Here is a 25,898-nt window from a genome sequence, read left to right on the forward strand (position 1 = left end):
GAAGGAACCGTTGCGTGCCTCAAGGGCCGTTTGCTGGCACCGACATATCTATCTTTCAAAAATCAATGCAAGGTTAATAAGATGCGACAAAACACAATATTTTATGTGGAGATAATAAATTATAAACCAAGTTGGTATTTTACGGTACAAGTTCACAAATATTACAACTAGTAAATATGCATGAGTTTAAGAACACCGAGTCACAAATATTACAACTCAATATGCAGGAAAATGTCATTAAATTATCACTAGAAAGCATGCTAGTGAAAATTTGGAAGCATACCATAATCTCCAGTGTTATTACTTCCTCTCCTGTAAGTTTGGCTGAATTGGCTGAACTTGGAAGATTGAAGGCATCTGCGAGTTGTAGTCCTGATGTCCACCACCTATCTGCTCTCTTGCATTTTCATAAGCCGTTTCTTGCTGATTCTACAAAAATATTAAAAGAATTGAGTTTCAGACAAGAACATGAATACGTTGTCATATATGTTTTCTTTTTCCAACAAAGCTTCATAGGTACACGTGTTTACATTCCCAAACATGAACGGACGAATTTTTTTTTTTAGAAATTTTAGAAGTAACGAATTCATAAAATTTTTGAAAGCAAAAATAGATTATCTATCGGGAATGGCTACAGGTTAGGTTAATGTCAGGTTTTTGGTCGACCTGATCTGAAAAATATATATCTTCCACCTAATTTTGACCCGGCCTAAATTTTTAGAATATAAATCCAACCCGACCCAATAAAAAATAAGGATTTAATTAAAATAACAATAAATTTTTTAAGAAAATTACATTATTATCCTCAGGTCGTAATTTTCTCACCCTCCACCCGAACCCGATCCAACCCGACCTCGCCCCATAAAAAGTCAAGCCGAACCAAACTAGAACCCGGATTTTTTTTAAAAAAATCTGACCCTATTGAATTGAATCGGTTTAAAACCCGTCAAATTTGAGTTAAATTATCATCCATGTTATCAATAATACAAAACCAACTATAATGAACATGCATTAATATCCATTAGTAATAATATTCGACTATCTTTATAACTATGATTCCTTCGTCAATTTAAATATCAAAGAACATCCCAAAATACAATTTTCAACTTCTCTTAACTTATCTTTCCAGATTTTTTTATTAAGTAAATAATTATTATATTTCTTAGATAAAAGTCAGAGTTCGAATCCGTACAAAGTGAAATAATTTGAACATCCTTGATAACTTAACCAATCAACAGATCCCATCTTCCAAGAATTTAAAAACATCTGATTCTATCTCCAAACCCAACCCTCTAAAAATGGCAGAAACAAGCTTCTTTAACTACATGCTCTAATTAATGCCAAATTTTACAAATTAGACTCTTTCTTCTTCATATAGTCTAAAAACGAAGTGTTAACATCAAAATCCAATATCCCCAATCTATTGTCCCCGAAGACTCCAAACACAACAGTACGATGGCCGTAAATGAAAGTCAGGCTCAAACATCTAAAAGGGTTCTCATTGTCAGTAACATCACTAAGCTAATAAGGAGCATGGTTTTCAGAATCGGATCGGTTAGCGAATCGGTCATGCTATCGGTTCATTGGTTCAACCGGACGACGTCATAATTATTTTAAAAATTAAATAAAAATACCAAAAATATTTAATAAAAAATAATTTTTTATATCACAAGTCATATTCAAAGCAAGTCATAACATATATAAGTTAAAAACCATAAAATCAAGTGAAACATAGAAGAGCATTCCAAAAGTCTAAAGAGAAAAAAATATGAGAACAAAACAATCTCACATTGCTAAGAAATATAGAAGCGCATCACAACTAACTTCTATAAATAATAGAGGTAATTTGGCATTCAAAATCATGGAGCCTTTTGGTGAGCATTGAGTGAACTATTCTTTCACTTCAATCAAGCTCGAATTTTAGGCTTCAATCGAGTTTCTAATTTTTTTTTTGAGTTCAAGTTTCAATATTATATTTCGAGTTTGAGTTGAACTTGATAATTTTTAGCTTGTGAGTTTGAGTTGAGTTGAGCTTACTTTTAAAGTTTTCAAGTTCGAGTCGAGCTCAGCAATACTCGAGTTCGACTTGACTCGTTTAACAAACGACGTTGTTTGGTTTAATTTTTTTTTAAAAAAAAAACAAAAATCCCGTTTTTTCTCGGTTTTTTTCAGTTTTCAGCCGGTCCGGTTCAGCGGTTCTGGCCAGTTCACTAATAACGATTCAACCGGTTTAGATTGAACCGGACTAAACAACAGTTCCCGGTTGAACCGACCGGTCCGGTTTTCAAAACAGAGATAAGGAGGGCAATTTATATGTTACATCATTAAATTTAATTTCAATACTTATTTAAATTAAAAAAATGATTTAATCAAATTTTATCATTTAATTTTTATTATTGATAAATTTAATAATTTTTTATGTAAAAAATAGCACAAAATGCACTAAAGACGATAAGGATCCTATAACCTAGATGCAAGTCCCAAACGTAAGGTGCGTCCTTATTGAAGTGAGGCATACTTTTTTAACTTAAAGATTTACTTACTAATTGACATATACAACTTATTAAAATAGACCACTAAATTATATAACATTTCTACAAAAAGCTCTTCATTTCATTAATTGCCTTTAACTTTTCAATCAAAATACATATAACATCGTGTTTTTATCATGCAATAGAAAGCATATATACTATAAATAGACAAACCTAACTATATTATAATCTCAAAGGGATATATGGCATCATATGTAATCATTTTCCTGTGTGAAATTTGCTTTTTCCATATATAGTGATTGTATTTAAATCTTCCTCCATAATAATATGCCTTGTGTACTAAAACTCAAAATATAGGTGGAAGATAAAGAAGAAAAAGAGCAAGGATTTTTTTTTATCATATATAGTGGTTGTATTTAAATCTTGCATCTCATAAAAATTACTGGAAAAAGAGAGAGGGAAGGGAGCAATGAGAGAGATGAAATTTACTGGGAAAGTAAGGGAAAAGAGAGCAATAACTGAAAAGGCTTAATACAACGTCGTAATTGAAGATTTGAAGAAAATATCTCCCCTTTTTCTTTTTCTTTTCTTTTTTCTTTTCGTACTCCTCTTTTAGAGTAGGCTTAATATAAAAAATAAATGTCTAAATTATGCCTCGCAAAAATGTTTTAATGTCTAAAGAATTTTTCGTAAAAAGTAGGTGTCTAATGTTTTCAAAGATACATTTTTAGATGTTCGGACATTAACTGCCATTAAAAATCTATGTTAAATGGCATATGTCACGTTATGATAATTTTGAGAATTTATTTAAAATTTAAAAAAAGTAAAAATATTAAAAAAAAAACATCATTATGTGCATCCCCTCTCTCCCTATCCCTTTCTCCTTCCCTCTTTCCCTTCCATAGTCGTTGGTCAGCCAGTCGTGACCGTCACCGCCACTGCCACTGTCATCAGTACCGGCGTCGCCTCCGATCAAATCCCCGTTGACCTTTCGTCGTAATCTACCACCACTTGTCGTGGAGAAGAATTCAAAGGTTTGTTTGATTTTAAGCCACTGACGTTGTTCTTCGTCGATTATGGTCGATTTTTACGTTCATAAGCCATACTGCCACCACCATTCGAACAATCGTGCAATTCTAATCAAAACTCAACCATTCAACGATGACTATGATGGCTAGAGATGACCGGCGATGGTTGGTAATGGATTGAAATGAAAAATTTTAGTGTTTTAGGGTCTTCTTTATACTTTTTATATCGATATGAAACTCAAACTAAGTGACATAAAACTTTTTTTAAACCTTTATAATGAAGTTGGGTGATTGGAATACCATCTTAGCCTATATTCTATTGGACAAAAATTGAAGTTCAATGCAAAACAATAATCATTGTAAAAAATAAAGCTTTCAATAGTAAAATATACATATTTAACTAATGCATAAGATAATAAAGTAGTGACAAAGAAATGATGTAATATCAATTGGTTATATGAAGTCAAAAAAAAGTTTTGTTCAAATTTTCTTACTAAACTTCTGTAAAGAAAACTAGTGGGTGAAATATTAAAGAGAATGGGTTTCATACTGATATAGAAAATCGACAATTATATTGATAACTTCTTTAAATAAACAATGATGATAACTTGATTTTTATGAAAGATCGTCTCATGGATAGGGTTTATATGAGTAATAGCAAGTAATTGATTCATCTGGTGGTCACACTATAAATTACGTATGTTCCTCTTATGGTGTTGTAGACCCCGTTTTTGTCCGAATCTATAAAAATATTATATTATATTATATTATATTATTGCTATTATTATTATTTTTTTTATTTTTATTAATTTATATATTATAATTATTTCACTGACCCCCATTTCCATTGATGTTTTCTCACGAACAAACTAGCCACTCAGACACTATCCAACAACAAGGAACCTCCATTGCTTTCCCCTTCCATCGTGTCGGCCACTACTCCCACAACATCCATAACCACATTAACTTCAATTCCTCACCTCACGTCTTTTGCTTTGGACTAGGGGGTCTTCTTTTTGGAATATAAAATAAAATAGGTTTCAAACTCTGCTGGAGGGGGCTTCTCTTAACCTACTCTTCTCGCCGTCGATCGACGGAGCAAGGTTGTCGGTCTTCGCACAAAGGGCACGCGACGCAACCCCCACTCTCGGGCTGTCGTGGTGCTGTTGTTCCTGGTCGTTTGGTAAGTAAACCGTGAGTCCAAGGTCGTTTTAGTCGCTTGCTTGGTCGGGAGTTTCATCTTCGAGGACTGGGTTGGGCTGGAAGCTCGTGTATCGCCTTCAACGGCCATGGGTAGCCACTGTCGTGCATCGTTCAGGCTGTTTTGGGCCTCCACTTGGGCAGCCATGGTTACCGCAGCTCCACCAAGCCACTACTGCTGCCACTGGTTTCCTCGCCAGCCGGTCGTGGGGATATTTTGATTCAGAGACGGAATTATATCGTTCGGTTGGTATCTGTCAATTTTGAACCAACTCGAACTAAGAGAATCGACCGAAATTTGGTCCATCCACTAAACGAGTTGACCGTGAAAAGTATTACGTTCGCTGACATTAGTTATTTTGTCGAGTTTCACGAGATCTGTGGTTAACTCGCTTTGATTGCCAATGGCGTTGAAGCGTGTACTATCCAGTGTGGGCGTCCACAGGAACAGAAGTTATGGATCTCGATTCCTATCGTGATTCTCGTTCTCTTCTCAGTTCTCGCTCCGCTTGTTTTCTTTGTCAGTCGTGGACCTTATCTATCTGATCAAACTAGTGTTCAAAGTGGTTATACCAAGCAGAATGTTGATTGGAGGGAAAGACTGAAGAGAAGAAAGTTGCTCCCAATCTCACAAAAGTTCAAGCAGTGCTAAAGAAGATTAAACAAAGCCCACGTGACATAGGACTTTGGGGTAAACTCTCCCCATGGTCCTTCAACTATTATGAGTAAAATCCTCTACAGGTCCCTCTGGTTTTTGACACATCCTTTATTTCCTTATAATTCTAGTTTTGATACTTAATTATGATTTTCATTATTTTAGTCCCCAATCTGTTTCATTCATTACTTACAGGATATGTTCGTTTCATTTCGTTCCTCTTTGGACTTTATTTTTTATTTTATTTTTTGCTACTTTTATTTTTTTATTAACTTTTATTTGTTTTGTTTCAGTTCCTTGTAATCAAGACTACGCTTCTAATTTCTATTTTTTTTATTTTTTTATTTTGTTTATTATTTTCTTTTTTAACTCTAATTTTATTTTTTAGGGAATCCAATTGAATTTCAAACGATTATCAAGGGTAAATAATTCATAAATTATTATTTAAACTTTTAATTTTCGCAATTAAGACAACTGAGAAATTAAAATGGTACTGAAATAGCAGTTCAAGGGTGCTAATCCTTCATTGACTGTAACCGACTCCCGAGCCCGACATAATTCTGGTAAAACGCAGATCAGGTAAGATGGTTTCCGATCAACCTAAATATTTTTAAAATGATCGATGGCGTCTATAACCCATTTATTCAAGTTGAAGCCCAATTCCGGGCCTACCTAAAAGACGACCGCGATAGCTTGGCGACTCGCTGGGTAAAGGTAAGTGAGTCAGGCCGAAATTAATTTACAGTTGTCTATTTGACCGAAAATTATAAATTTTAATTTTAATTTATTTATTCGATTCCAATTATTTATCTTTGATTATCTTTTCAAATAAATAGTTGTACTGACGATTTCTTTTAGTGGTTTCAGCTTATCAAACTTGTTTTTCCATCTAAGGCTCTATACCTGAGCTCCAAACCCATTTTTTAAGAGGGGGTGAAAGCGACGCTTTCGTGAGAATTTATTCTCCGTATGGGCCTAGCAAGTAACCTTCGGGATTCATATACTTTTTGTCTTCGCGTGAATTTATTCTCTGTATGGGCATAAGAGAATGTATCCTCTGGAGTCTAACTTAGTCCACATAAGCTTGTAATGGGCTTAGGACTAAGGGTCTGGCAGACCCAAGGGGGTACCGAAAAGGAGAACTCGGGTACCCTTCTTTAGAACCTAAACCGGGAGACTACAAGGAGTTAAAGCCCACCCCAAAACCTCATTTCAAACCCTAGGCTATTTTGAGATTATTTCATGCTTTACTTTCTGTTCAAAGCATGTGAACTAGAAATATATGAGGTTATGATTTGCTTAAAATTAGCATGCAGGGTAGAAAGCATGTATGGGTAGGAATAATAAGTATGTGGGTTTAACGAACACGTTTTAGTGGATCAACACCTCTTTTGAATGATGCAAATGATGAAAATAAAATGAAAAGAGTTAGTAAGGTAAGGATAATAATCAAAACAATCGAAGAATATGTCACTCTGCTGCATTGTAAATGACTGAGAATGGACCGGGATTAACACCGAGCACATCTAAAGTCAACTTTTCAAAAATGGGTTGGTAAAGGTTGCAGAAGCAAGATGAGAAAAAATGTTACTGACCTCGAAAGTCCCTTCAAAGACAACAAGAACAAGATGGAAAAACAATAGTTGAATTGGAAGCCATTGTCAACAAATTCAGGAAACAATCAAATGAACTTCAGATAATCCCTTTGATGGAGGATTTCAATGGCGTTTCTGTTAGATAACATGTTCAGCAAAGGATGAAAGCCAGAGATGTAGTCATTCGATAATTCTGGGAACAAGTACAAAACACAGCTCGTCACTTGCACGGTTTAGTCATAGAAGCCGGAGCGGTTCGACAGGGTATTCAACCGGTGACAGACGAAGGCACAATTCTAGTCAACCTGTCAGAAGTTGTCAGGATGTTTTTGTCTCTTAGGAAATAACACTTTTGTCCCAATAAAGATTATTTATAATAACAGACATGTTTTCGGATCAATGCTTCGAACATTTCATGCATTTTGCATCTACATTTCATTTTTAAGCATTTTCATAAACATGAAATTACTTCATGGAGGATTCGATGAAGTGGTCTTAACCACATGAAAGCAAGATTTTAACAATTAAAGAAAAAGCTGAAATCAGTACAGTGGGAGCTTGATTAGCTGGTTGTAGGACTGAGCCTACCAGAATAATCTGAAAAAAGAGTCCTCATATCCTAAGGGCTACGATGTTGAAGTTGTGTGCAGTTACCACATAGGAAGCTCCATACATTCCTATGAGAATTGTAAGACACTGAAGCACAAGATCCAAAGCCTGATGGATTCAGGGGCATGGATAATCGAAGAAGGGGGCATTGCATCTAGCATTTGCAGTTAGAGCATTGTTTTGTTTGAACACGTCTTTGGTCTTTAATGTTTGCTTAATTTTTTAAACGATTGAATTTATGATACCTTTTAAGGGGAAATAATTGAACAAATTTTAATCTTTAGTTCTTCGAATATCAAATGAATTAAGGATTCTTTTAATTCTTCGAGAATTATAGAGTTTTGACATATGGCAAGATTAGACCTTTATTATCCTATCTCAAACCCTAAAATAAAATACCTTGATTCTTTACCCAAAATAACTCATGGTCATTACCAAAAGACCAGATTTTGACATTACCACCCTTTGAAACTTTTGAACATTGTCTTTATCATTTAGATACACAAAGAGTCATACCCATACATTTCTTTGAGTCAATAAAGTCACACCATTGTCTTTTTAGATTCAAAATTAACATTTTTATACCATTAAAACCTAAGGCATTTAGTTGTTTATTTGAACATGAGCATTCTTCTAACTTGGGACATTTCGCTGGGAGCCTGAACATTGAGACATGTTGGGAGCAAGAAGCAAAAAGAAGAATTCATTCGAAATAATTCTATTATGCATTAATTACACTGTTTTCATGTGAATAAAATTAATCCTGAAAATATATCCCCTTGGGATACCTCTTCTGCGAGGACTTTTGTGTATGAGATGATGAACAAATTTGTTTCATTTATCCATATATGTATACATATATTCCTTGTTGTCCCCTTTTGAGCCTATAGTATTTTTTTCGATTCAACCCTAACCAAGGATAACCCTCCACACTGGGGGGCAAGGTGGAAGAAATCTACACACATGAGTGAAGACATCAATCCAGATGAGATACCAAAAGGTGAACCAAATGCCAAGTGAGAAAATCCAATTAGAACAAAAAGAGAAGAAGAAAAAACAAAAAAAACACAAAAAAAACAAAGAGAAAAAAAAGAAAAAAACAAAGGAAAAATGAAGAAAAAAAGGCAAGACACATATGCAAAGATTTTTTTGATTCAAATGACGTATCGGTATTCAAATTATGAGATTGATCAAGCACAATCATTCTAGAATCACTTCACTCGAAGATCATGGAGCATCCAGAGAAAATCAAGAGAAACACATACAAGCATATTTAAATTGAGCAAGACAGGATTGAAGGCATCAGAATGAATTGATCCTTGGTTCAATACCCTGAAACACTTGTTTGGGCATACTTATTGTAACATCCGCACTACCGGGTTAGTGACCAAATTGTAAGTTTCAGAATTTGGTGACTAAAGTAGAAGAATGAAAGAATTCAATGATTATTTGAATATATATATTGAAGGTTATTTGGTAATTATTAAAGGAAATTAAGGGTATTATGGTCATTTGACCAGAAAGATTTTTTATAATTTTTTTTAAAGGGTAATAAGCACGTAGGAAGAAGAGTCCAGAGCATTCTTCAGTCTTCTTCTTCCTCTCAACCGTGAAGCTTGGTATAAGGTAAGTGAGTCTTTAGTTGGTTAATTCTTTCGTTTTAAAGCTTGTTTTGATTCTTGGGATATTAAGAAAGATTAAGGAAAGCTTTAGGTGGCTTAAACCTCAAAGATTAACAAGTTATGAGAAATTAAGAAAAATGAGTTTTTAAGTGAATTTTTGATATGGAAGGAGTTAATAGATTGTGAAGTTGAATTTGACTTGTCAAGGATTAAATTAAGAGATATGAAGTGATAGAATGGGTTTTAGAACATGTTGGAAATTTAGTGTGATTCTTGAATGACATGTAAATGATAGAATTCTGAGTTTAAAGAAGTGATTATGGAGTAGAAATGAGTTTAAGTATGTGTATGAAAGTTAGGAATATTAAAGGGAATGAAGTATGATATGTTGAGCTGAAATGAAGGATTTTCGAGCTCAAAATATGATTTCTGGGCAAGGGGAATCGGTACCCATTCAAGGGGAACCGATACCCCTTCAAACGAACAAGAATTTCCAGTATGTCACGGGGGAACCGATACCCCCATAGGGGGGAACCGATTCCCCCTAAAGGAAAATTGGGAATATGGGTTTAATTAGTTAGTTTAAGTTGCTAGTATCCAATTACAAGGTGTAGGTATCTAATGATGGTCTCGAAATGTACGTTTATGTAGATTCTACGCATAAAGCAATTCCGGAACGTTTGGCAAGTAAGATCGATCAAGGGAAAGATAAGAGATTGGAATTGACTAGTGAGGCCAGGTGAGTGCATATTCGATAGTATATGATGTGCGATGGGAATAAGACTTGCGATGAGTCTATTTCCTGAAGTGTTACACATGAATGCATGATTAAAGACATGAGTTGAATATGCATGTATGTATGCTTGATTATATGGATCGATCTGTTCTTTTATGTGTTAGATGATAAAGTATAAGTAATTACATAAGAAAGGTTATGAATTAGATAAGACTTATGACTATAAGCTACGGGAAAGTGTTCTAGGTGTTTCGATGTATTATATGAAGTATATGATCTTATGTGAACAAGATATGATAAGTATGTTTATATGAATAAAGGTGATTGGGTGAGAAATGATAAAAATTATATGAAAACATGACATATGTGACATGTGAATTATATGGAATTGATCTACGTGTAAGTGAACTACGGGACTATGTGATCATATGAAAAGAAGCTATGTGATAAGTGATATGTGAAAGTGAATTACAAGTTTATGTGAATATTTGAAATGAAATAAATGATAACGCCCATGTTATGTGTCATGAGAGCTAGGGGTATAGTTGGCATGCCAAGAGTCGAGGGTCTACGCGTTTCTTATGGACATATGTATATTCTTTGGAACCTGTGTGAAGTCTGGAAAGACACATACTTGATCCCTAGCATATGTATATGATTCTTACAGAATTCTATGTGGTCCTTATGGACATTATTATATGGCACTACGGTGCAATTCTACGCGGTTCTTAGGGACATATGTATATTCTTTGGAACCTGTGTGAAGTCTGGAAAGACACATACTTGATCCCTAGCATATGTATATGATTCTTACAGAATTCTATGTGGTCCTTATGGACATTATTATATGGCACTACGGTGCAATTCTACGCGGTTCTTAGGGACATATGTATATTCTTTGGAACCTGTGTGAAGTCTGGAAAGACACATACTTGATCCCTAGCATATGTATATGATTCTTACAGAATTCTATGTGGTCCTTATGGACATCATTATATGGCACTACGGTGCAATTCTACGGGGCACTTCGGTGCATTTATACGAGCTGTGGTGACAGCATAGTGCACAACCTCTATAGACTCACATATCGATAGTTCTCACATATGTACATGGGCTAATCCAGAGATATGAACAAATATAAGTTAGTGGTATGATAAATGCTATAGAAATGATATGATGTTGCGTGTGCATAGTGTTTGATTGAAATAGTATGTGATTATATGATAAACTGTTAATGATGAAGTATGTGTATGCCTGTATTTACTGCAATTAATCTGATATGATTTTATACGATATGAAATTGCTGTAACATGATAGAATAGAACATGCATTTATCAATATAGGTTTTAAAGTGCATTATAAGTTGTTATGCCTCACTAAGTCTTCGACTTAGCGTGTGATTGTTTCACACGTAGGTTTCGAGAAGAGTAAGAAGTGATGCGGGGCAAGACAGGTCAGTTTTCCTTACCAAAAGATCAGATCAGAAATATTTGACAAAGTATGTTTTTGGTTATGTATAAAGTGTTGGCATGTAATAAGTCATTAAGTACGAGCACTCTGATAAAGTCTGTATTTTGTTTTAAATAAAGTTTTAAATTTCCCGGGATTTTTCTTAAGAGTCAAGGTTTAAAAAGTCAATGTGACACTTCGTACTCGTATCCGGGTCGGATACGGGTTGGGGGTGTTACATTTAATGGTATCAGAGCCATGGTTTAGTCGATTCTCGGCATAAACCGAAGTCCAAAAATGCCATAAAAGGTGTACATGCCAACATAGATTGAAAAATTTCTGATCTGATAGTGTAAGGAATGCGTAGTCTTGCTAATAAAATAAGAATAGTTTAATACAGTAGAAATCCGATCGTGATAATTTCGAAGTAAGTGAAAGGTGATATTCCTGATTGTGATAGCTATTCACTTGCCCTGGCCAGGCAGGATGAAGAGCAGACACCTCAGGAAATGCCTAGTAAGATCAAAAGTTGATTTCAGAAAGCTGAAATCATATCTGAATAATGATAGAAAATTTTCATCGTTTGGAATCGGAAAAACGATGTAGAGTAGTTTTGCTATTATGTGAATAAGATAGAATATGGTGAACGGGTGTCACCATAAGAATGTTAAAAAGATCTAATGACGTGATGATTATGTATAGAAAAACACAAGGATAAGTGCATTAGTGACAAGCGTATAAGATGTATATGTCAGAGCTTATGAGTTTGGAACGAAGTGATAATATTGCGCATAAACAAGAGTATGTTTATGATAAGGGTTTGCAGTTAAGATGGAAAGAGTTAGCATTGGCTAACTAGAGTATGTGATAAAAATGTACTGGAATTATAAGATTATAAGATATTTTCAGGATATGATAACCAGATCTGCAATGGATCTGGATATAGTTGCATATTTGGATCATAGTAATGTGGTATAGTAAAGGAAAAGGAAGTAAGAATTGGTATATTTAAATAAAGCTGAGGATTGATAAGAAGAGTTTGAGAATATGTATATCGATGATCAGATTATAGGACACAGGAAGTCAGAATGTTGAGTTTGAATAAAAGAAATTTCGGGATATATGAGAATAGAGGTGAAATTGATAAGTTGAGTAAGTGAATTTTTTTTTTAGATAATTTCGATTTGACAGGATGTATGTGTTTGGTTGATTAGGGTTTGTACCCTAGATTGAGCATATATTATTGACTAGCTGTCAGAGTAAAAGGGATAGAATAATAAGATTGAAGGAAAAGATAAGTTGAGTTAATTGATTATGATGTGAATTTGAATATGGTTGTATATTCTGAGCAGATAACTATGATGTAGAAACTGAGATAAGTATTTGCATGGAATCTTCAGGAAGAAAAATACAAGTATAAGAATGATAAAGAATGAAGTTATGTATAAGAAATGGGTTATTAAAGTAATGAAGATGCAATGAAGATTGGTACATAAAGATGAGCATAAGTAATAAGACAAGAGTATGTGAACATGAAAGGAAATATATGATTTATGTACAAGGAATAAAGAAATGAAAGGGATTGATTTAAAGGATCAGATACGATGACTATGGAAGTACAGAGGACAATTTTGATATAGAAATAAGACAAGTGTGCAAGGTGATGTGAAAATATTGTTTGACTCCTTAAAGTATATGTGTAATCACATTGAAGAAGATTTAAAGTTGTGTTTTGGTCAAATGATGACGAAATACAAGTTTGGTATGGTTATAAGATAATTAAAGATTGATAAAGAATTTGATTGATTAAGGATTTTAAGTGATAAGAACTGATGCTATTTGTTATATGATAAGTAACATGATAAGGATGTATAAAGGAAAAAGGTAGTTGAAGAACTAAGAGAAAGAAAGATTAAGTAAAGGAAGCAACATAAGAACATCTGAAGATATGTTCTTACTAAGATGTTCAGTGAAAAATTCGAGGACGAATTTTCTTAAAAGGAGGGGAGATTTGTAACATCCGCACTACCGGGTTAGTGACCAAATTGTAAGTTTCAGAATTTGGTGACTAAAGTAGAAGAATGAAAGAATTCAATGATTATTTGAATATATATATTGAAGGTTATTTGGTAATTATTAAAGGAAATTAAGGGTATTATGGTCATTTGACCAGAAAGATTTTTTATAATTTTTTTTAAAGGGTAATAAGCACGTAGGAAGAAGAGTCCAGAGCATTCTTCAGTCTTCTTCTTCCTCTCAACCGTGAAGCTTGGTATAAGGTAAGTGAGTCTTTAGTTGGTTAATTCTTTCGTTTTAAAGCTTGTTTTGATTCTTAGGATATTAAGAAAGATTAAGGAAAGCTTTAGGTGGCTTAAACCTCAAAGATTAACAAGTTATGAGAAATTAAGAAAAATGAGTTTTTAAGTGAATTTTTGATATGGAAGGAGTTAATAGATTGTGAAGTTGAATTTGACTTGTCAAGGATTAAATTAAGAGATATGAAGTGATAGAATGGGTTTTAGAACATGTTGGAAATTTAGTGTGATTCTTGAATGACATGTAAATGATAGAATTCTGAGTTTAAAGAAGTGATTATGGAGTAGAAATGAGTTTAAGTATGTGTATAAAAGTTAGGAATATTAAAGGGAATGAAGTATGATATGTTGAGCTGAAAATGAAGGATTTTCGAGCTCAAAATATGATTTCTGGGCAAGGGGAATCGGTACCCATTCAAGGGGAACCGATACCCCTTCAAACGAACAAGAATTTCCAGTATGTCACGGGGGAACCGATACCCCCATAGGAGGGAACCGATTCCCCCTAAAGGAAAATTGGGAATATGGGTTTAATTAGTTAGTTTAAGTTGCTAGTATCCAATTACAAGGTGTAGGTATCTAATGATGGTCTCGAAATGTACGTTTATGTAGATTCTACGCATAAAGCAATTCCGGAACGTTTGGCAAGTAAGATCGATCAAGGGAAAGATAAGAGATTGGAATTGACTAGTGAGGCCAGGTGAGTGCATATTCGATAGTATATGATGTGCGATGGGAATAAGACTTGCGATGAGTCTATTTCCTGAAGTGTTACACATGAATGCATGATTAAAGACATGAGTTGAATATGCATGTATGTATGCTTGATTATATGGATCGATCTGTTCTTTTATGTGTTAGATGATAAAGTATAAGTAATTACATAAGAAAGGTTATGAATTAGATAAGACTTATGACTATAAGCTACGGGAAAGTGTTCTAGGTGTTTCGATGTATTATATGAAGTATATGATCTTATGTGAACAAGATATGATAAGTATGTTTATATGAATAAAGGTGATTGGGTGAGAAATGATAAAAATTATATGAAAACATGACATATGTGACATGTGAATTATATGGAATTGATCTACGTGTAAGTGAACTACGGGACTATGTGATCATATGAAAAGAAGCTATGTGATAAGTGATATGTGAAAGTGAATTACAAGTTTATGTGAATATTTGAAATGAAATAAATGATAACGCCCATGTTATGTGTCATGAGAGCTAGGGGTATAGTTGGCATGCCAAGAGTCGAGGGTCTACGCGGTTCTTAGGGACATATGTATATTCTTTGGAACCTGTGTGAAGTCTGGAAAGACACATACTTGATCCCTAGCATATGTATATGATTCTTACAGAATTCTATGTGGTCCTTATGGACATTATTATATGGCACTACGGTGCAATTCTACGCGGTTCTTAGGGACATATGTATATTCTTTGGAACCTGTGTGAAGTCTGGAAAGACACATACTTGATCCCTAGCATATGTATATGATTCTTACAGAATTCTATGTGGTCCTTATGGACATTATTATATGGCACTACGGTACAATTCTACGCGGTTCTTAGGGACATATGTATATTCTTTGGAACCTGTGTGAAGTCTGGAAAGACACATACTTGATCCCTAGCATATGTATATGATTCTTACAGAATTCTATGTGGTCCTTATGGACATCATTATATGGCACTACGGTGCAATTCTACGGGGCACTTCGGTGCATTTATACGAGCTGTGGTGACAGCATAGTGCACAACCTCTATAGACTCACATATCGATAGTTCTCACATATGTACATGGGCTAATCCAGAGATATGAACAAATATAAGTTAGTGGTATGATAAATGCTATAGAAATGATATGATGTTGCGTGTGCATAGTGTTTGATTGAAATAGTATGTGATTATATGATAAACTGTTAATGATGAAGTATGTGTATGCCTGTATTTACTGCAATTAATCTGATATGATTTTATACGATATGAAAAATGCATGAAATTGCTGTAACATGATAGAATAGAACATGCATTTATCAATATAGGTTTTAAAGTGCATTATAAGTTGTTATGCCTCACTAAGTCTTCGACTTAGCGTGTGATTGTTTCACACGTAGGTTTCGAGAAGAGTAAGAAGTGATGCGGGGCAAGACAGGTCAGTTTTCCTTACCAAAAGATCATATCAGAAATATTTGACAAAGTATGTTTTTGGTTATGTATAAAGTGTTGGCATGTAATAAGTCATTAAGTACGAGCACTCTGATAAAGTCTGTATTTTGTTTTAAATAAAGTTTTAAATTTCCCGGGATTTTTCTTAAGAGTCAAGGTTTAAAAAGTCAATGTGACACTTCGTACTCGTATCCGGGTCGGATACGGGTTGGGGGTGTTACATCTTATCATTTCTTTCATAACCATTAACCATGGCCTACATTACGTGCCTTAAAAGTCCCTTCTAATCATACATGAATTTCTAAACAAAAGAGACTATCTTCATATTTCATCTCACTCATCAGGATTAATCTTTATTTGCAAAAGGTTTTCTAAAATCTTTAATGTATGATAGAGAAAAATAACAAAGGGGGGTTCAAGACATAAGTTCTGAATGACTTCTTGAAACCAAATGAGGATTTGAGTTGAAAACCTGAAAAGGTGGCTTGAATATAAAAATTGTACAGCTGAGGCAATCGTACAAATTCCTTGATAAGGCATCGCATAATCCGAGTGTGACCATGAAAGCTGGGAGTTGGAGAACACTTCCAGTAGAGGAGCATACAAGCTACCCCATCAAATCAGTGAAAATCAAATAAACAAGAATGACAAACCTTTGACCAAACATAATAACCTGAGACTCTTTTATCTTGTCCTTACTTAACCATTTCCTAAAGATAGCTTGGATCTTGACATTTGTCAGATAACTATAATTTATTGAAGGATTAACAATGTAATTAATTCTTTGATATCCAATGAACTCTAGTTTTTTTATTCGTCTCAATTGTAAAACCATGAAAATGGCAATATTTTCAAAACTTTTGATTAAACATTTTTCGAAACTCTTTTAATTAATATTTTCAGAACTTTGAAAATAAAAGAGAAAGAAAAACATTTTTTTTCAAACAAGACAATCTCTCTAGAGTGGATCTTGGTAAATGACATGTGGCTCTCAGACACAAAAATCATGCTTAAAATCAATGTTAAAGTAAGAAATAAGGAACAATGGGGGCATCTTTGAAGATTCAACATCACATGTTAGGGCATTTTTGGAAATTCAACATCGAATATTGGGCCATCTTTGGGAATTCAACATACTGATACGAATTATCAAATCTTCTGAAGGTCTTTTATCCACATGCAGGAACAAGCAGACAGAATGAGGCTCCATCTAAGAAATAAAACAAGAACTAATTCATTGTGCATACATATTAGACATACTTAAGAGTATCACATTGATCATTTTTTCGCATACATAATTTTTGCAGCTTTAGAGTCAAGTTTCAACTTCAAGACGAAAGATACTCGATTCAAATGCACCTTTAAAAGAGATTGATGTTGGTTGCTTAACTCAACAGTGAGGAGATACACCTCAACTAATTTGACCATTTGAAAGATCGAAAGATCTTAAAATCAACTTCAGACGGGTTCGCGAGCCCAGTTCAAAACAGATCCAGTTCAACTTAACTCAACGACGAGCAGCTAGTTTCCAGTTAACGTTATCAAACCAGATTTCAACTCCACGACGGATGATATCTAACTGACAGAATATGCCACTTGGCTTTCCCATGAAGGAGAGTCATCCAAAGAATTATGATCGGTTTAGACCCGCGAAGGGAGGCCATCCTTAATTTAGAGGAAATTTACACCACAACTTAAGCCAAGAAAAGTTGTGTGTCAACAAAAAAAACTCTCCAGATTCATTTAGAATCAATTTCAACTTCACAGCGAAAGATATTGAACTCAAAAGCAATGCAATTTGGGATTTCAACTTCACAACGAAGGACATCCAATTCAAAGCTCAACTTTACAGCGAATGAGTCATCCACGATTTCAGGACGAAAGATATCGTGCCCAAGTGGATTGACTTAGTTTCACAGCAAATTAGTCATCTGCATCAATAGGGGGTTATCTCCCAACCTATTACAGTATAGCTCAAGGCGAGAAAGGCTATCTGTCAGCAAAAACCTTCAAGTTCGATTTCATTCAGCTCAAGGGCAGCCGAATTTACAGCATAACTCAAGGCGAGAAGGGCTATCTGTAAAAAAACCTTCGAGTTCGATTACACTCAGCTCAAGGACATATCAAATTTACAGCATAACTCAAGGCGAGAAGGGCAATCTGTCAACCAAAACCTTTGAGTTCGATTACATTCAGCTCAAGGACATATCAAATTTACAGCATAGCTCGAGACGAGAAGGACTATCTGTCAACCAAAACCTTCGAGTTCGATTACATTCAGCTCAAAGACATATCAAATTTACAGCATAACTCAAGGAGAGAAGAGTTATGTGTCAACAAATACCTTCTAGTTCGATTCAATTCAACTCAAGGGCAGGTCAAATTTATAGCATAACTCAAGGCGAGAAAGACTATCTGTTAATAAAAAATTGTAGAGTCTGATTTCATTCAGCTCGACGACACATCAACCACATGGTAGCATCGAGGAACTACTTTCCAATTGAAGTCGCGGTCTTTAAGTCAAGAAGAAGATCTGGGGTAATCTCTCAGCTTAGTGCAACATAACTCAAGGCGAGAAGGGTTATCTGTCAATGAAAACTTTCGAGTTCGATTCCATTCAGCTCAATGACGTATCAATTACTTTCCGGTTAAACTTTAAACTGAGGTTTTTAAGTCAAGAAGAAGACCTGGGTTAGCTGTGTTTTAGTGACAAAGAACTATCTCTCAGTTAAGTTTACAACATAGCTCAAGGCGAGAAGGCTTATTTGTCAACAAAAACCTTCGAGTTCAATCCCATCCAACTCGAGGGCATATCAAATGCATGGTAGCCACACTTGAGGTTGAGGTTTATAAGAGTTCACTTGGGTGGAATTGAATACAAACCGAGTCAAGGATAGAATGAAGACTACTCACGCAACCATTCCCTTTACAGATCAACATTCTGTACATCAGATTTAAGCATGTTGAAGAATCCAAGATCACGAATCAGATTCAAGAGTCATCAAAACTGACAACTAGAGATTGAGATTTCTCAAAAAATCCTAAAATAACATATTTCACATATACATTTTAGGCACACATAAGAGCATTGGATCCATAGCATTGCATATGTGCATAATTTTATAGATTCATGCTAGAGTCAATTTTAACTTCGCAGCAAAGGATATTGGACTCGAAGCAACGTAAGTTACACAAGATTTGATTTCAACTTCACAACGAATGATATCCAACTCAAAGCCAATTTGGTGAAGCAATACAACTCGAGATTGGATTTCAACTTCACAACGAAGGAGCCATCTACGATTTCAACTTCATGAAGAAGGATATCGTACCCAAAAGATTGACCTAAATTCACGACGAAGGAGTCATCTGTGACATAAAAATGAAAAATTTGTTTCATTCAGGTCAAATTTCAGCTTCACAACAAAGTATATTGGGCTAGAAGATAATCCAAGAGCTACTTCCCAATACTTTGAGCTCGGTTTCAACGTCATAATGAGGGTTATCACGCTCAAGAGATCCATGATTTCAATTTCACGATGAAGGATATCGTGTTCAGGGTTTTTAGTTCAACTCAACTTCACAACGAAGAAGTCACTCATGCTTTCAACTTCACGAAGAAGGATATCGTGCCCAATGGATCGACTTAGTGTCACAACAACCGTGTCACCCTTAGACAACCAGACCTCTTCATCACCTATGAGCAGTGCCGTCCCCCAAATCAAACACTATCAAGTCTCAAACCAAAGAGAATCGAACAAAAACTTGTTGTCTTTTTCATCTTTGTCCTATTCTTGTTAACACAAAAATGTGCAAAGAGGGACAGCTGTAGACACTCATTTTTGTCCGCGTCTACCAAAACGTTATATTATATTTTTGCTATTATTATTATTATTAATTTATATATTATAATTATTTTATGGGCCCCCCATTTCCATTGACGTTTTCTCACGAACAAACTACCCACTCAAACACTACCCAACAACAAGGGAACTTCCATTGCTTTCCCCTTCCATCGTGTCAGCCACTACTCCCACAACATCCATAACCACATTAACTTCAACTCCTCACCTCACGTCTTTTGCTTTAAACGGGGGGTCTTCTTTTTGGAATATAAATAAAGTAGGTTTCAAACTCTGCTGGAGGGGGTTTCTCTTAACCTACTCTTCTCGTCGTCGATCGACGGAGCAAGGTTGTCGGTCTTCGCACAAAGGCCTCGCGACGCAACCCCCACTCTCGGGCTGTCGTGGTACTATCGTTCCTGGTCATTTGGTAAGTAAATCATGAGTCCAAGGTCGTTTTAGCCACTTGCTTGGTTGGGGGGTTTCATATTTGAGGACTGGGTTTGGTTGGAATGTCGTGTATCACCTTCAACGGCCATGGGTGGCCACTGTCATGTATCGTTTAGGCTGTTCTGGGCCTCCACTTGGGACAACATGGTTACCGCCGCTCCACCAAGCCACCGCTGCTGCCACTGGTTCCCTCGCCGACCAGTCGTAGGGATATTTTGATTCAGAACTGGAATTATATCATTCGGTTGTTATCTGTCAAATTTGAACCAACTCGAACTAAGAGAATCGACCGAAATTTGGTCCATCCACTAAACGAGTTGACCGTGAAAAATATTACGTTCGCTGACATTAGTTATTTTGTCGAGTTTCAAGAGATCTGCGGTTAACTCGCTTTGATTGCCAATGGCGTTGAAGCGTGTGCTATCCAGTGTGGGCGTCCGCAGGAACAAAAGTTATGGATCTCAATTCCCTATCGTGATTCTCGTTCTCTTCTCAGTTCTCGCTCCGCTTGTTTTCTTTGTCGGTCGTGGACTTTATCTATCTGATCAAACTAGTGTTCAAAGTGGTTATACCAAGCAGAATGTTGATTGGAGGGAAAGACTGAAGAGAAGAAAGTTGCTCCCAATCTCACAAAAGTTCAAGCAGTGTTAAAGAAGATTAAACAAAGCCCACGTGACATAGGACTTTGGGGTAAACTCTTCCCATGGTCCTTCAATTATTATGAGTAAAATCCTTTACAGGTCCCTCTGGTTTTGACATATCCTTTATTTTCTTGTAATTCTAGTTTTGATACTTAATTCTGATTTTCATTATTTTAGTCCCCAACTGTTTTCATTCATTAATTACAGGATACGTTTGTTTCATTTCATTCCTCTTTGGACTTTATTTTTTTATTTTATTTTTTTCTGCTTTTATTTTGTTTTTATTAACTGTTATTTATTTTTGTTGCAGTTCTTTGTAAGCAAGACTACGCTTTTAATTTCTAGTTTTTTTTGTTTTTTCTTTTAAATTTTTTTCTTAACTCTAATTTTACTTTTTAGGGAATCCAATTGAATTTCAAACGATTATCAAGAGTAAACAATTCATAAATTATTATTTAAACTTTTAATTTTCGCGATTAAGACAACCGAGAAATTAAAATAGTACCGAAAGGGCAGTTCAAGGGTGTTAATCCTTTCTTGACTGTAACCGACTCCCGAGCCCGACATTTTTCTAGTAAAACACAGATCAGGTAAGATGGTGTCCGACCAACATAAATATTTTTAAAATGATCGGTGGCGACTCTAACCCATTTATTCAGGTCGAAGTCCAATTTCGGGCCCAACCGAAAGACGGCCGCGACAGGTGTAGTAGTGTTAAATATGTAAGGACTGTGAGGATGAGTAAGATTGTTAATCAAGTTCACAACCTTTATAAATGATGTATTGACCTGCAAAATGCACTTGATGATTTAACCTACATGAGTGTGAACTGTGACTATTTCAATGAGATTTATGACAAGATTTTTGGAACACTCATGAAAAATTAGACATGTGCACGACCTAAATGTGCATAATCCCGATGAATAACTATAGAAATGTACAATAAAATTAGTGAGATCTATAATTTACATAAAAAAATTATTTATTTAAAAAAATTATTTATTCATAGATTTTTTTTCACAAATGATTATGTAAATTATGTCTCATTCTTTTTAATCTTGGTTCATAGTTTAAGTATTGAACTCATATGCAATAAAATCTGAGTCTAGCCTCAATGTTTTATTTTATTGGATGTACGAGAGTATTCGAAAATATTATATTGTTTAAATAACTAACTTTTAAATTCCCTTAATGCGTCGAGTATTTATGTTGCAGTATATTATTGATTCATAAGCTTTGTACTCCATTTTTTACAACGAAAGAGCGTGTTAAATCGTGATACAACGAAATATTCTTAAGTTATATGTTTTGTATCACAATTCATTGATTTGGTGTAATATTTTCAACTAGAGTCGTAAACGAGCCAAGTTGAGCTCGAGTATTGCTGAACTCGACTTGAAAACTCTGAAATGGAGCTTGATTTGACTCGAAAACTCATGAGTCTAAAATTTTCAAGCTCGACTTGACTCGAAATCATGAAATGAAGCTCGAAAAGACTCGAAATGAAAAAAAAATCTTAAACTTTACTTGATTGATGCCTTAAACTTAAACCTGAACCTTAAGGGGATATTTGGTTCGCAGAAAATAACATTATGAAGGGGGAATAATTTTTTCCGAAGTTGCATTCCCATGTTTGGTTCATGAACTTTTCGAGCTACTTATGCGCTTTTCGAGTCGAGTATCAAGCAGGAGCGAATGCACTAAGCCCCTAGGGGGCCAAGTGCATCCCATTATTTATGAAAAATGTGAGGAAAAATAGAAAAAATAAAAAAAAAATTGCACGCCCATTATTTTTAAGAAATATATATTAAAATTTTGGACCCTCTTTAATTTTCTTGGTCCGCCAATGGTATCAAGTAGCTCGTTTTGGTTTGTTAAGAACTCGAGTCGAGCTCAAGTCGAATCTATTCGAGGCGAGCTCGAGTCGAATCCATTCGAGTAGAGTATTTTTCGATCTTTGACCAAATCGATCTCGAGTAACTCTCAATCTATCTCGTCTCATTTACTTTACTATTTTCAACATTATTAAAAGAATTTTGAAAGAAAAAGATAGATGTAAATCAGTAGAGTACATACCAGAATGAAATTGAGCTGCTTGTACTCCTCCTCTAAAAAATTGGCCTGAGAACAACACCCGAAAAGTGTATAGTTAGGCAAATAATCTTCATTTCAAAGAAGCTATATATATATGTATGTATGTGCTTGTCGAATAAGCAAATCAATGCTAATTCCATCACCTATTAAAACTCAATAATCACAAACAGGTGAAGGAAAGGAAAAACTATACTGCTTTTAATTAAATACTGTTTGCTCACATTTTTCCATGTATTATCAAGCACATCCATCTGCACCAAAGAAAATAAATAAATAAATGAGATTGATATCCTTATTTTCCTTTATTTTAAAAGCTTTCATATTATATTAGAAAAAGGTAAAAGAAGAAATAGCAAAAAAACAAAAACAATACTATCCTGTTTCCCACGAACATAGGTAAGACCATTTTCAAGGGCATCCTCTATGGCCATTAGCTCCTTGTAAGGCAACGAGGTGATATCCTCCCCTTTCAAATGCCTATGCAAAATAGTTCAACAACTCAGAAACCCAGAAAAAAAAAACAGAGATACCGGATTAATAAAATAGATGAAAAATTATATATATATATATATATAGTGACACGGTCATGGAAGTTGCTCTTGGAATTTTCAAATACTCATATATATTTTTTTGTATTTTTATTGATAAATTATTTTCGTATAAGTTGTTTTTCTAACCTAAATTCATGTGTTTGTCTTTATATATATATATATATATATATATATATATATATATACCTGAGTTCAATCTGCATGTTGTCATTCTCTTTCTTGATTCTGTCAATTTCATTGCTGAGATTCTGCATAGTTTTTTGTTTTATAACAACAAAAAAATCACAAGAAAATCATATCAAGACATGAACTTACATTAATACGTGGGTTAAATTTGTGCTTTGGATCAAGAAACCCTAGAGCTCCCATCATGAAATAGGTACATCCCTTGCTGTTTTGTGCCTTTAAACTAAATCTCATATTTTTGCGAAGAAAAGGAAGGTGGAGAATTAGCATTTAATACTGCCAGATCTGTTGATAGATGTTATATTTATCGGATAGTTTTTATTTTATCTTTTCCCTCAACAAAAGGGGGGAAAATACGATTAAATTTACATGCATGAGAGAGAAAGGCCTAGACAATTAGATCAATTATTCCCACTCGTGGTTCATTATTTTTATGTTCTTAGCAAAAAAATATATATATTTTCCATGGTAAATAATCAAAATTACCTCATGTTTAGCATCCCACAACTTCCTTCCTGAAGTCTGCTGATATTGATCCAAAATATCACCCAAACTTCAATTTATATATACAAATGGATCAATAAAAACATATGTACACGAAAATTTCAATGTATAAAAGCATAATCAATTGAAAAAAAAGGGGTGAAGAGAAAGGGAGAATAAAGGTTGATATATTACTTAGTAGAAGGGCTGCAATACTCATGCATCTTCCCTGAAGTACCAAAGATAATGAGAGAAACTTTAGCATCACAGAGAACAGTAATCTCCTTGGCTTTCTTCAAAATCCCATTCCTTCTCTTGGAATAAGTGACCAGCCTGTTGCTTGTGTTCTCAATCCTCTTGATCTCAATCTTCCCTCTCCCCATCTTTTACTCTTCTTCTTTGATTTGGCTTGTCAAAAGAATGGTGCAGAAAATGAGGTTTAAAAGACAGACAAGTCATGAGAGAGTTAAAAAGTAACAGAAGAAACATTCTATTTCAGGTTCAGAAGACAGGAAACTTTCTAAGTGTCATAGTAGGGACATGTTTGTTTCAGGGTTATTGATAAGGCCAACCCATTTGCTGCTTCTTCTTCTTCTTCTTTTTCACTTTTTTTTTTAAATATAAGTCTGTCGTTTAGCTTTTGTTGAAAGTAAATATCGATGTTTGTTAACATAGGTTTAACCATGTTAACCATCGGTTTCTATGACACTTCGTGACACTACCTAGTAATAGTATTAGTTGAAGGGAAGCATTTAGGGTTAGGGTTTTGAAATTAGACTTGATTATGAAGGCGGGTAATATAATGACAGCACGGTATCGGGTTCGATCATAGGATAATTGAGATTAATTTGTGTATTTTATTTTATAAATCACACCATTAAAAAATTCGTGTAATCAAAAATAAAAGTTAAAATTGCACTAAATATTATATATATATATATATGAAGATATTACAAAATAAAAATTAGATATTTTATTAAATAAAAAATACGTGTACATGTGTATTTAATTAATTTTGGATATTTAAACTTAATAAATCAATTGATTGTACGTATTATTCTTTCAAAAAAAGATTGTATGTATTATGTATATTTATAACTATTCTAATTTTAATATTTGAATAAAAATAATTCTAAATTTATTCTCCTTTAAAACTTTATAAATTTGTCATCTGCCATAAAATTATGCATATATCAGTTAAGTATCATTTCAATATATATTTTTTAATTTTTTCATATTTTTTAAAATAAAATATTATAATTTTTGGTATAGGCTTCTTCCTTTTTCTTTCTCTTTCTCTTTGATAGTAGGATTTTTCGAATAGTCACAAACTGTGTTTGGTAAACAGTAGTGCTAGTAATAGGCTTGGACGTATGGGTAAAGTCCCAATGAGCTCCAATGAAAAATAGGCAAACTACATATTTAATACCTAAGCTATTACTTTTGTTTCATTTTTAGTATTTAAACTTTCATTTTTTTTAAATCATAGCTAATGTTTACTTTTTTTATTTTAGTATCATGTCATTAAAAATTGGGTACATTATATCAGAGACCACACAACTATAGCCCCTTTTCATTTTAACCATCATTTTTGAATTCTTGTCAATTAGACTACCTAACTATTTAAATGTATTCAATCAGAAAACTAGCTGTTAACATTTAACGGAAGTGATAACATGTCAGTTAATAAATTTGGTATAATTACACATTTGGTCCTCGATATTTATACATTCTTTCAGTTTGGTCATAATTTTAATTCAATTTGATAAATTTAA

At 34.2% G+C, this 25,898-nt stretch overlaps 1 protein-coding gene across 1 annotated transcript; it reads right to left on the minus strand.

Moving 5' to 3' along the window:
* Positions 1 to 117: 117 nt before the first annotated feature.
* On the minus strand, positions 118 to 24,601 carry LOC120155750 (agamous-like MADS-box protein MADS9). The gene is made up of 7 exons (XM_039167230.1): positions 24,319 to 24,601; positions 24,127 to 24,193; positions 23,641 to 23,702; positions 23,281 to 23,380; positions 23,125 to 23,154; positions 22,886 to 22,930; positions 118 to 429 (listed from the first exon to the last, which is right to left on the minus strand). Exons 1-7 carry the CDS (start codon positions 24,504 to 24,506, stop codon positions 301 to 303), a joined length of 621 nt encoding a protein of 206 aa, XP_039023161.1. The 5' UTR covers positions 24,507 to 24,601; the 3' UTR covers positions 118 to 300.
* Between the last annotated feature and the right edge of the window lie 1,297 nt (positions 24,602 to 25,898).

Source organism: Hibiscus syriacus, unplaced genomic scaffold, assembly GCF_006381635.1.
Source record: "Hibiscus syriacus cultivar Baekdansim isolate YM2019G1 unplaced genomic scaffold, ASM638163v2 tig00002840_pilon, whole genome shotgun sequence".
In the NCBI taxonomy this organism is placed as follows: domain Eukaryota; kingdom Viridiplantae; phylum Streptophyta; class Magnoliopsida; order Malvales; family Malvaceae; genus Hibiscus; species Hibiscus syriacus.